Source organism: Canis lupus, chromosome 20 (assembly GCF_011100685.1).
Source record: "Canis lupus familiaris isolate Mischka breed German Shepherd chromosome 20, alternate assembly UU_Cfam_GSD_1.0, whole genome shotgun sequence".
Lineage (NCBI taxonomy): Eukaryota > Metazoa > Chordata > Mammalia > Carnivora > Canidae > Canis > Canis lupus.
In genome coordinates, this window is record NC_049241.1 from 29,094,606 (window position 1) to 29,107,866 (window position 13,261).

The 13,261-nt window shown below is 41.6% G+C and overlaps 1 protein-coding gene across 5 annotated transcripts in view; it reads right to left on the reverse strand.

Moving 5' to 3' along the window:
- The window catches only part of PTPRG (protein tyrosine phosphatase receptor type G), a 703,723-nt gene that overhangs the window by 139,031 nt on the left and 551,431 nt on the right, over positions 1 to 13,261 (reverse strand). For all 5 annotated transcript variants that reach the window (XM_038565974.1, XM_038565976.1, XM_038565973.1 and 2 more), the window contains one exon: positions 2,756 to 2,913. In XM_038565974.1, the coding sequence (XP_038421902.1) occupies positions 2,756 to 2,913 (158 nt within the window). The remainder of the gene's footprint in view (positions 1 to 2,755; positions 2,914 to 13,261) is intronic.

Consider the following 13,261-nt stretch of genomic DNA (forward strand, 5'->3'; position numbering starts at 1 on the left):
GATGTTAACCAAGCAGTTTCTAAGATGCCCAGTTACCAAATGTCAAAATACTTCTAATTGACAAACACTTGACAAGACATCCAAGCCTACAACTCTGCCTTTTGTTTGGACTCACAAAATATCTGAAATTCTAATAAAACCCAGTACTAAACAATTACTGCTCTTTGCCTCTCCCCATCACGGAGTGTCCTGCAAAAGGAGTGGTCAGAATTGCATTTCTTAGCTTCATTATCTCAAGCCTTTGTATCTTTTAAGACAAAAGCATCTATCTTAATGGACAAAAAGCAACCCTTTTCAAAGTCCCCTGCCCCAACCCTGGGGATATAAATATTTGGACTGCAATTTTACTTTATTTTCATAAAACAATGCTGGCTTCACCATTAGGAAGAAACTTCGTTTCATATTTCATGATCTGCTTAATGCTGGCAGATCCTGTGCAGCAAATTGCTAGCACTTCTTTTGTCATCAGAGAATTAAAGCAAAAAAAAAAAAAGCTATCTCAAAGTAGAATGTCTGCCAACAGCAGTAAAGTCAATAAGTCCCTAACTTTGTTAGGGACAAGGTGTCTCTCCTGCACATAGCTTCTAAACCTGCTCCATTTACCCCCAGAGGGCAGCACTGGATGTTTTAGGAAGCTGCCTGGTGCCTCGGCTGGTTTATTTAAGGATGGACCCATGACCCAAGGATAGCCAAACGTTGGCAGACCAACATCTGTTCAGATCTACCTTCTTGAATACTTGAAATAGGACCCTCACTATGGTCAGTTGGTAGCTGGCCCTTGAGTTGAAAGGTCAACTGGTACTAGAGAACCATATTTGGCCAGGTAACCAAAAGAAAACAAACTAGGTGGGCACCTGAGTGCCTCAGAGGTTGAGCATCTATCTGCCTGGGATTGAGTCCCACATTAGGCTCCCCGAGGGGAGCCTGCTTCTCCTTCTGCCTAGGTCTCTGCCTCTCTCTCATTCTCTCTCTCTGTGTCTCTCATGAATAAATAAATAAAATCTTTTAAAAAGAAAAGAAAAAAACAAACTAGGAGTAAGAAGGGATGAGAATTTTGTAGAAGTACACAATCAATAAGCAGTGGCAGAAACTCCAAGATTTAAGCGCCTGCATGGCCCCTGATGGACAGAGAGGGCTTTGCTTCCTAGTTGCAGTCCTCTCCATCCCAGGATGCCTCGACTATTGTTTCCTTAAAATACTCCCCTTACTTGAGCTACTTTAAGTGGGTTTCTCTTTCTTAAATCCAAAACAGACCTGACTGGGACACCATCCAACCCTACTTCCCCCACTCCCTATTCTGTACTCTCTGCCTTTATTAGGGAAATCTTTGGACTATTCCCCATCTTAGCCAGATCCCTAATCTTGTGGCCTGTGTCTTCAGTTATATCACTGATACTACCTCATAATTCTACAACATCCCTTATTCCTATCTGTCACACTCTGGGAAGGCATTTCTATGAGCAGCTCTGATAAGAACTTTCCATTTTTGGATAGTCCTGCTTAATGGCTCAAATCCCCTTTCTTATAATCCTACTCTGGATTTAGTTGCTGGCTCTATTTTCTGAAATTTTTCTTTTTAAAGATTTTTTTTATTTATTCATGAGAGACACACAGAGAGATAGGCAGACATAGGCAGAGGGAGAAGCAGGCTCTGTGCAGGGAGTCCGATGTGGGACTCGATCCCGGGACTCTGGGATCATGCCCTGAGCTGAAGGCAGATGCTCAACTGCTGAGCCACCCAGGCATCCCTATTTTCTGAAATTATGGAGAAGAAACATACTCCTTTTCTACTTCAGTGCATGCTGCATTACACTGACTAATATATCCCCTCTACGAAGTTTCTCCTTCTATCTATTATCTCTCATGAGGTTATTTCAAGGCTCCTCACCCCTTCCTACTGCCCCCTGCCCAGTGGCTCCTCTTCCTCTGACACAGACCCCAACCCCATTTCCATTTTACCAATTTCTAAATCCACCATCCTGGGAAACCAGCCCAGGACACACTCAGAAGTAATTTAGTATAATGGTCAGTCACATGGATTTTAGAATCAGACAAACCTGGGCTTTGTTTCTAGCCTCAACATTCATTAGCCATGAATTCTTGGATATATTACCCAATCTCTCTAGGCCGTGTCCTTATGTGCACCATCTCAGAGCAAAAGCCATTTCTCAAGTGCTGTTTGACCAGTAAGATGGCCATATGTAAGGGCTTAATAATCAATGATATTCACTCTTTCATTTCATCATGTATACAAATCTCTCCCTTTAATGAACTTTGGTAGATTTAGTAGTTCAGAACATCATCTTTGGGATCAGACACTATGGCTGTGTGGTCCTGGGCAAGTTAGCTCATTTCTGTACCTCTTCTCTATAAAATGGGGAAACAGAGTACTGTTGTTCTTGAGGATTAAATGAGTGAACACATATATAGAGTTTAGAAGATTTTCTGGCACAAGCTGTCATCATCGAGGACAGCTATTCTCACCTCAAGATCGAATACTTACCTAATACCTGATTTTATAGTTGCAGTTCTCCTCAGCCAGTTAATTTGTGGTGGAGACACCATGTTCTATATGTTATAATTCTTGGGTTCAAAAACATGTTTGTTGGAAAGAAAGAAGGAATCAATGGGAAGCAGAGGATCAAAAAATAAAAAATAAAAAAGCACCTCTACTGGTATACTGTAGTAATGTTAAATGGTTAAGTCAACACAAAACAAGGGAACATAGAGGTCCCATTTGCGGCTGAACATCTACCTGATGGTAAGAGATGGGGACAGGCTTCCGGAAGACGATCCACTCCACAATTTCGCTACATGGTGGTGTGGTCAGAGAACCTGTGTATCGGTAATAGCTGCCCAGGGATGCAGGCAGGAGGTCCCGGAGGACGAAAGGATCCAGAAAGGTCTCTTTCTCTGTTTGGAGAAAGAAAGAAAAGAAAGGCACAATGATAAGTCATATTATGCTGCAGACGTAGAGTCAAAACCCCCAGCATGCTGGTGCCACATCACAAGCCTTATGTTTGTTTACATCCTGAGAAGCACTAGCATTTGGTGGTGGGAGGGCCATAGCAAACAAAGCAGTGCTTCCCAGGGTGTGTTCTGAGGCACCACGATGCACTGTATTTCAAGAAAAACAGGTTCCATGAAGAGCAAAAGCTGGGAAACCTGAAGTCCCTCCCTCTCCCCAAAGGAAACAGGCAAAACACTAGCACAGACAAGTCTCTGAGAAGTTCTGCAGAAAAAAAATGGACTTGATCTTATGTACCTACCCCTTCTCAATCTTGCTTCGCCACTGAATGCTTCCCCATCTGATACTTAGGAATTAACAGTCAGTGGCATAAATTCTGGAACACCCATGAGAGATTCAACATGAAAACTGTAAGCCAAGGGTAAAGTTCAACTCCAAAGTTGGATACATCTCATGATGGTTTCCCCCAACACCTATCCAAATCTAGGGTGAACCCTACCCAATATCTAACCCTGAGCTTCTAAAATGGGGCCCTGAAAATAGGCTTCTTCTTTTTACAAAAGCAGAGGGGTCTTTCTTTAAGTAGAAGAAATGATTATTTCACTTAAGACTTAAAAATGATACCTGACAATAACTCTATGAGAAAAAAAAAAAAGATGTGTAAGGGGTTAGTGCCAAGGTCACACAGCTCCTCAGTGGCAAAGCTGGGATATGAATTCAGGCACTGTGACATCAGAGCTTGCACAGACAGCTCTGATGCAGTTAATGAAGATGCTAACGTTAACTCAGTGAATACTGAGAGGTAGGGGCAAAAGAGGAGAAGAGCATTTGGGGCGGTGGGAACATCGTGTGCCAAGGTCCTGCGGCAGGAATAAACAGTGCAATAGAATTTAGGGCACTGTTTTATAGTTCTAATCAGGCTCGGTAGATCATTCAGCTTCTCTCCCAAATTGGAGAAAGCTCTACTCTCCCTCTGGGTCTCCAAAGTTCTAGCCCTGAATGAATTTAAGTCTGGGATTCCTTTTTTTAAAATCCATTTTTGGGATATAATAAGGCTATTATAGTCCTGATAATGGTTTGTTTTAGCTCCTTGATAGCTTCCACTATGGGTCCAAGGACATTCTTGGGGGGACCTCAGGGCTCCAAGTTACTTCCTGGACACATCTGTGTCTACAGGAATAGTCTTTCCAGGATCCCACCATCTCCATCCTCCTCTTTTTTTTTTTTTTTCCTCTTTTTAAAAAGGTTTTATTTACTTATTCATGAGATGCAGAGAGAGAGGCAGAGACACAGGCAGAGAGAAAAGCAGGCTCCCTGCATGGAGCCTGATGTGTGATTTGATCCCAGGACCCTGAGGTCATGACCTGAGCCAAAGGCAGATACTCAACCACTGAGGCACCCAGGTGCCCACTTCCTCCTCTTTCATGCAAAATGACTGTACAGGTCTTTGGGCAGATGTGTATCCACAGACTGGAGAGATCTCTGTAAACTGGGTGATAATGCAAAAACCCCAACAGAAATCAACTCTTTTAAAACAATTAAACAGGCAATTTAGTTTTGGTAGAAATTAATTCAATAAAACTTAACATTTATTTAGCTTCATTACTATATGCCAGACACTATTTTAAGTGTTTACATGTTGCAAACATTTAAGCAGTACTTATTGTACATGCCAGGCCTTGTTCTTAGAGCTTTATAAAGATTAATTTATTTAATTCTTAAAATAGCCCCATGAAGTTGTCCTATTATTATCACCAATTTACAGACCTGGAATGTACAAACAGGTAGTTGGGTTTAGAATCCAGGCTTTCTTTATTTTTAACCATCACTATATGCTTTCAATTTACACCACTATGGAGTATTTACTCTTAATACTCCAATTTTACGATGTGGAAATCAAGGCATAGAGAGTTTAAATGACTAAGCCAAAGGTCAGTAGGGATTGGGGAAGGAGACACAATTATTCAAGAAGCTCAGATTCCCATACAGATTTTCAATTCTGTTTTTTAAAGGAAAAATTAAATATTAACTAATAAATGCAAAAGTCTTCAAATTACAGGGTTCTATAACCAAAATGACAAAAGCGGGTTTTGTCTGGATAAAAGGCCAGAAATCACCGAATTGCCCCTCCGCCCACTGGCAAGTGTGGGTTTTAATTTAAACCTGGTTACCAGCAACCTAATGATGGGGTAAATCTCTGCAAGCGTGCTTGGCTGCGACTGGATTGGCTGGGAGCAGGAAAAATTTTGGCCTTTGCTTGCTGCTTCTGTGTTTCCTGAGCTATGTAAACAACCAACACGAGGCCCCAAGCAATAGAGGGAGCATAGGGCCTGGCATCAGAAACCACAAAATCACCCTCTTCTTTTTCCCTCATGTTGTAGGTGAACTTGGCGTCCCACCACAGCACGCGAATCTGCCTTAAGATCAAGGGCTCCAGAATGAATGACCAAGAAAATCTTTAAGAGTTCCCTTAGAAGCCTGATCCAATATTAGGGCTGCAGTTGAGCACATTGTAGGCAGACCGGTAGTGACAAGACCATACCCACAAGCCTGCACTAGCAAAGCCCCCACCTAGAGCAACCACTCGAGGAAGAGCCCCCGGCTTTAAGGAATGTAAACACCTGCCCCACCAATCTGAGGTGACTGGATTTCACAGGGCATATTGTTTCAGCAGGATCAAGACTCCCATATAAGTTCTTGTACGGGCATATGGTTTCGGCAGGGACTGATGGAAATTGAAGGTGTGACCGCTGCCACAAACACAGAAGAATCTTTTTGGTCCTTGACTAACCCAAGGGCTTCAGAGGTAGGTTCTGGCTTTAAGTGATTATCAGGTGCAATCAGAAGGTGGCAGGGAGGGTAGATACAGTGAGAGGGACAGAGAAGGAGGCTTTGCTGTTTGTTGATCCTGCCATAGTCACCACCATTGGGTTGGGATTCTGAGACCTGGGAGGGGCTTAGACCACCCTAGTTCAGTTCCTTGGAGAGCCAAGGAACCCTTTATTCAAACAAAACCTTACAGAGGAGGAGGCCAACTCAAACAGCTCAAATGCAGCCCCACCGTGGTTAAAGCTGAGCTAGGAACCTAGGAACACTTTGGAAACCACCAATTTAGTCCAATTCTTTAATTTTACTGCTGGGAAAAGGGAAGACTACAGGGGAGGTCAAAAACTTGAGAACACAGAAACTCAGACGGGATCCTTTCTTCAAAGAATCTACTTAGGATCTGGAACAGTAAGCCTAGGAGCAGGAGCTGAAAGCTGAAATCCAATCACTGTCTTCATCAGCATTTCTCCGTCCCTATGGAAGCTGGGGAAGACAGCAGATTTTAAACTCCCAGGGTCCAAATCCCAACTCCTCCACCTGTAAGTTTTGTGATCTTAGTTACTGAAGCTTCCTAGGCTGTTGAGAGCCTGAAACATAATAAGCATCTCATAAATGATACATATTATTCTTACTCTAATCCTTATTACTTGTATTACTATCATTATTTTTATTTTTCTAAACTGTCAAGCCCTAGCCCCTTACACCTTAAAAACCATACATTTCTTTTAATACTTGCATATGTGTCTTTCTTGTTTTTCCTTTTATTTTTTTAAGCCTTCATTACTAGTGCCTTAAAAGTGCATCATGTCTGACATATTCTCCAGGTTAAAATTTCTTTGCCAAAGTTCTAGTGAGAGCTTTGGAACCAACTAATATTTAACAGCTGTGTGACTATAGGGAACAGTCTTAAGCTCTCTGAGCTACTTCCCTTATCTGTAAAATGGGAATTCTGAGAGTATTTACCCCTCAGGAAGGCTGTGAAAATTAAGCAAGCTCATAAATGTAAGGGGCTTAGCACAGTGCCTTGGGAGCCCTGATTTATCAAGGCAAGCACTTGGCTGAGAGCAGACCAGCTCACTTTGTGTTTTAAGCCAGGGATTGGCAAATGTTTTCTGTAAAGTGCCAGATAGTAAATATTTTAGGTTTTGCAGGCCAAGAGGCAAAATCAAAGATGTTATAGGAGTACTTACGTTAACAAACACATTTCCACAACCTTATTAAAGATATTCAAAATGCAAATAACAACTGAGGGTAATTTAAAATATATACATCTACCATGAGAAGAACAGAATTCTTTTTTAGGGGAATAACATTTCACTTAATTAGTGTTTGAATGTAAAAACCATTCTTACGGCAAAGGTCATTAAACAAGAGTCACTGAAATGGATTTAGCTATCAGGCCACATTCTCCCCAACTTTTTTTTTTTTTTTTTAAAGATTTATTTATTTATTTTAGGAAAAAGAGTATGAACAAGCAGGGAGAGGGGCAGAAGCAGAAAGACAATCCTGAAGCAGACCCTGCTGAGCGGGGCTCCATCCCAGGACCCTGAGATCATGACCTGGGCTAAAATAAAGAGTCGACCACTTAACCTTAAAGCTGAGTCACACACACGTCCCTTCCTTGTTTTTTAAAGCAATTGTTTGGCAGGATATGTGTGCGTGTGGGAAGGTGTGCAAGTGTTAGAAAGTTACCATGAGGAGTGCCTGGGAGGCTCAGTTGGTTATGCATCTGCCTTTGATGCAGGTCCTAATCCCTGAGTAGAGCTCCCTGCTCAGTGGGGAGTCTCCTTCTCCTGCTCCCCCTGCTTGTGCTCTCTCTCTCTCTCTCTCTCTCTCAAATAAATAAATAAAACATCTTAAAAAAAGAAAAAAAGAAAGTCATCATGATAGCTAGAGCTAGAAGATGGGGGCAATGATTACTTCTTTTGTGAACATACATTACAGAATTAACTCTTGAGCTGTTTTCTTTACTCCTTGAGTTTTCTAGCTCAAACTAAATATCAATTTGTACTCATCTTTCTGAAAATTCCATTTCCTGCTCAGTCCCATAGGCAGTATTCCACTGACAAATGGGGTGCTCATAACACTTAGTTGAAAGTTAGAAATAATTTTAGAGACAGTAGCCCTCTACTTCTAGCATTGGCCACAAAGCCCACATAAGCCACAGGGTGCTGAACAGGCTAGACTCAAGATGGGGATTTCCTGAGTGCAGCCACTGGAAAGAGGGAAGAAAGCACTTTTCAGGTGAAAACCTAAACTCTTCCATTAAGAAAATCTTAATAAAAAAAAAAAGAAAATCTTAATAAATGTAGGTATTATAAAGTGGAGGGAAGTGCTAGAGCCAGGTCCCTGGCTCTAGCCAGGATTTGAATCTTAACTGGTCTATTTAAAGGTCTCACCTAAGACAAATTGTTTAACCTCTCCTGTAACTGTATTCTCGTCTGCAAAATGGGATTACAATAGTGTCAAGCTCCTAAGTAGGTTAGATGAATAAATGAGTACTAAGTAGGTTACCATTAGTTAAGGGCTTAGGAGAGTGTCTGGCACAGGATAAGTACATTTAAGTGCTTGTTAAATGGCTCTTGTTTTAAAAGGGCAGTTTGACTCTAAACCATTCTGATCAGGGCATGCTGCTTCCAACTTTTATCCAAATTAGTAATTTGAATTCAAAACATTCCTATCCCAGCCACTTACCTAGTTGAGAAAAATATTTGAAACACTCTATTTATACCTTCATTCATTCCATTAAACCATAATAAGCAGGTTCTGTGCATTACCAGATAAAGGAATTGAAAGGGAATGAATCTCATATTCCACTTTCAAGGATCCCAGCGCTGTATGCAGACAATATTATATTTTAATAATTAATTGTTCATCAAAGAAAAAGATGAAGAACAGGGATGCTAAATTCAAAGTTATTCAAATTGCAAAAATGAATAATGTATGACTTTTATATTAAATACACACTGTATTAAGTAGTCTACATTTCACCCAACTCTGTCTTTCATTTTAAAGCATTTTGCACGACAATATGAATAATCAGTTAGGGGAGGTTTATTTAGAAAGAGAAATACCTTATTTGAATGCAAACGGAGTATATCCGAAGATGATTAAATTTTTCTTATCAATTAGGAAATTTTGTATGAGGGCTTTAAAGTCATGGTCAACCATTAAACCCAGCGCGGCCCAGTTATCCTTGCAGTTTCCTTTCAACATTAAATTATATCTGGCTCAATTCTGTTCAATTCCTTATTTCTGATAGCAGTGCCAGGAGGCAATCTTTAATTAAAGAAAATTTGAAAGATTCAAACATGCATAATTGGATTAAAAATGTGATCATTAAAACATTAGATGATAATCATCTGATTGATTGCATTTTTCAGTGTGTTAATAACCTAATATTTTCAATGCTTTGGTTATATAGGAAGAAAGAAAGCCCTTTATAAGGTATGATGAACAATCAAAATATAGACGAGACCTATGCAGGAATCAGGAATCATGGAATCATACTGAAAACACACACAAGCACACATGCCCCAGTGAACAAAGTATTACATTGGAGGGTATATGGGGCAGAATGTGGTGGCCTCCAGGGGAAGAATATCTTTGCCACCCCTCAAACAAGCAGTCAACCAATTTTAGGGAAATATGTAAGATAAACAAATAAAAGAAAGCCCAAGCTTCTGTTTTTAGCATGATTGTTTAGTTCTTCAGGATGCCCCAAAACTTCTTATAAGGAAAAGCTATTAAGTTTTCCTTAACCACTTAAAAGCATTGTGGTAGGAATGGTCTTCCGCTCTGTGTTGGGGAGGGTAGGGAGAGCGTGACATTGGAAAAAAACTGGGTCATAGGTCACTCTAAATGAGGGAAGAAGATTCATAACAGCGCTGCTCAAAGTTCATGTCCATGCACATCACCTAGATAGAGAGCTTGTTAAAATGTAGATTCTGATCCAGGAAGTCTGGGGTGGGGCTGAGAGTCTGCATTTTTAATAATGCTGAGCATATTCGAGTGGCCAGTTTCTGTGGGGACTGTATAAATGGGCCCCCACGCTGCAGCCTCATCCACTGCTACTTCCTGACTCTTAGGTATAGCCACTCCACACTGCTCTCTTTGCCATCATCACATTACCCGGGGGCCTTTGCACTGGCTCTTTGCTCTGCCTGAAACATTTCTTCACTGACATATTCATGGCTGGTTTTAGACCAAATGCCTTTTAGCTGCTAACAAGTTAGTCATATTTGAATGACACATTTCTCAATGAGGGCTCCCCTGACTACTATTTTGAAAATGGCAATTTGAAGAGCAGCCTCATTAAGAAGGAAGCATCTGATTAAAAACCTGAAGGCAGAAATGAGCTATGCGGCAACCTCGAGAGAACATTACAGGCAAAGAGAAAGCTAGTGCAAAGGGATTCCGCTTGGTGTGTGGCTGGAGTAAAGTGAGCAGGAGGGAAGGTAGAAGACAAAGTCAAGAGTCCAAAATCTGATGGGCTCTGGGAAGAAAAAAAAAAATCAGCTGCTGGTTAAAGTACAATCTAGAATTTGGCTAAAAATTGTGAAGATGCCAAAACACTAGAATGTAAAGTCAGCAGCTCAGGGTTAAGTCTGTCTGGATGGGCCATGAATGGGCTGTATGATCTGGGAAGAGCTTTGGGTGTGATGAGCCTCAGACCAAAGGGCTTGCTGATCACAAGAACAGAAAATGGAAGTCATGATGGAAATAAAGGGCCTAAGGGCCAGAATCCAGGGGATTTAAGAGTGAGGCTTCTAGAAGCCATCACGGAGGTCAGAAAGCATTAGATTATAATTAAGATGGAGGCAAAAGCCTCCCAGAGTAACCAAGGAATTAATTTTATGATCTAAACACAAGCAATGAGGTGGCCCTGGGTGGCTTAGTCGGGTAAGCATCCAACTCTTCATTTTGGCTCAGGTCATGATGTCAGGGCTGTGAGATCAAGCCCTACATCAGGCTGCATGCTAGGTGTGGAGACTGCTTGATATTCTCTCTCCCCTCTCTCCCTCTATGCCTCATCCCCTGCAACCCTGCTCATGCTCGCTCTCTCTCTCTCTAAAAATACATACATTCATACAAGCAACAAGACCTGTTCTATAGAACTGGATGTTGGCTATCAGGAAGGAATGGGAAAGATGGACCAGTGGAGTTGGGTGTGACCCATGTTCAAGGTATAGCTATTTTCAAGGTTTCATGACAAATGATTTTAAGGAATAAGCCTAATGTTACAATGAGGGGATCCTGGGGAATCCCCCCAAGAATCACAAAGAACTGCAGGGTTCCTAAGAGTTATAGAGGACGTTTGTTCCCTTTCATTTTACAAATAAGGAAAATGAAGTCCAAAGAAAAAAAATGACTGAATCAAGATTGTGCAATGAGGTGGGAGTGAATCTGGGTCTCAGATGCCCAGCACTGGGCTCTTTCTACTACCCCAATCTGGGTCCCAGGGCTCTGAGTGCCTCACTTGCCCTAATGTAAACATGATCTCAATGAAGACCAAGAACTCTTCTGGCTTTTACAAACAAATCTAACTTTGACACTGCCCAGCTCAAATCTTCCATTGGCTTTACTTCATTTGTTATTTTTGTCTTTTCCTTTTTTAAATATCTTTTTAAAAAAATATTTTATTTACTTATTCATGAGAGACACAGACAGAGGCAGAGACATAGGCAGAGGGAAAAGTAGGGTCCATGCAGGGAGCCCGATGTGGGACTCGATCCCAGGACCCCAGGATCACACCCTGAGCTGAAGGTAGATGCTCAACCACTGAACCACCTAGGAGTCCCTTTTAATATCTTTTATTTATTTTCCTTAGTAATTTCAACACCCAGCAGGGGGTTTGAACTGACGATCCCGAGATCAAGAATGGTATGTTCCTCTGACTGAACCAGCCAGGCACTCCTGCATATCTTTTTGAATTAGTATTTTCATTTTCTTTTCTTTTCTTTTTTAAATTTAAATTCAGTTTGCCAACAGCTAGTATAACACCCAGCGTTCATCACATCATGTGCCCTTCTTGGTGCACATCACTCTATCCACCCCCCAACCACCTCCCCTTCCGCAACACTTTGTTTGTTCCCCAGAGTCAGGAGTCTCTCATGGTTTGTCTTCCAGACTCCTCACCATGGCCATGGGGCCCTACATGATCTGTTTACCTCTGCAGCCCTTCTGCTCTCACCCTTGCTGACCACCCACCTGTCTCATCACCTTCCTGTTCCCTCTGCCTAGAATGTTCTTCCCCATCACCACTCCATACAGGAGATTCCTTTTCACCCTGCTGGGCTCAGTTCAAATGTCATCTCCTGGGGATCCCTGGGTGGCTTGGCAGTTTAGCGCCTGCCTTCGGCCCAGGGCATGATCCTGGAGTCCTGGGATCGAGTCCCACGTTGGGCTCCCTGCATGGAGCCTGCTTCTGCCTCTGCCTGTGTCTCTGCCTCTCTCTCTCTCTCTCTGTGTCTCTCATGAATAAATAATTAAATAAATCTTAAAAAAAAAAAAGTCATCTCCTGAGAGCCCATCCTGAACAGCCCATCTTCTATGTCCCTGCTGCCATTAATTCTATCACATTTACTTCATTTCCTTCCCAGTGTATGTTTATTTGTTTACTGTCTATCTCCCTCAAGAGTTTGGCAAAAACCTTGCCTTTCTCATTTACCCCATACACCCAGCAACTAAAACATGGCCTAGAACATAGTAGGTTCCTAATAGTTATGTGAAAATAGAATGAAGGAACAAACAAGCATGGTAGTTGAGGTATTTTAAGTAACCAGTAAATCCTAGATTTTGGGGCAGCCCAGGTAGCTCAGCAGTTTAGCACCGCCTTCAGCCCAGGGCCTGATCCTGGAGACCCGGGATCGAGTCCCACGTCGGGCTTCCTGCATGGAGCCTGCTTCTCCCTCTGCCTGTGTCTCTGCCTCTCTCTCTCTGTGTGTGTGTGTGTCTCATGAATAAATAAACAAAATCTTTAAAAAAAGTCCTAAGTATTGTATTTCTTTCACATCTAAGTCTCTAATGATTATAAGATGCATCATTATTTCAAATGCCACTACTAAAAGCAACACATTGCTAGTTAGACAATGATGTGATTTCAAATGTAAGATGCATCCTGACTTTAGAATTGTTAAAATATGAAATGTAAAAAACTGCAACTATGTGTGATGATGGATATTAACTAGATTTGGTGTTGGGAACATTTCACGATATATACATATATCATACCATTATGTTGTATACCTGAAACTAACATAGTGTCATGTTACAAATATATGACAAAAATATATGAAGAAATAAGAGTCACAGAATGATGACACAGGATACCGAGGTGACGTTTTCAATAAGATTCACACTAAAGAACCCCATCATATTTATGAGTCTACCAGAAGCTAGGTCAGGGCCCATTTTCTGTGACCACAGTGAAGAGCACTCATAGGACCAGGCAGCAGCACCGACTCC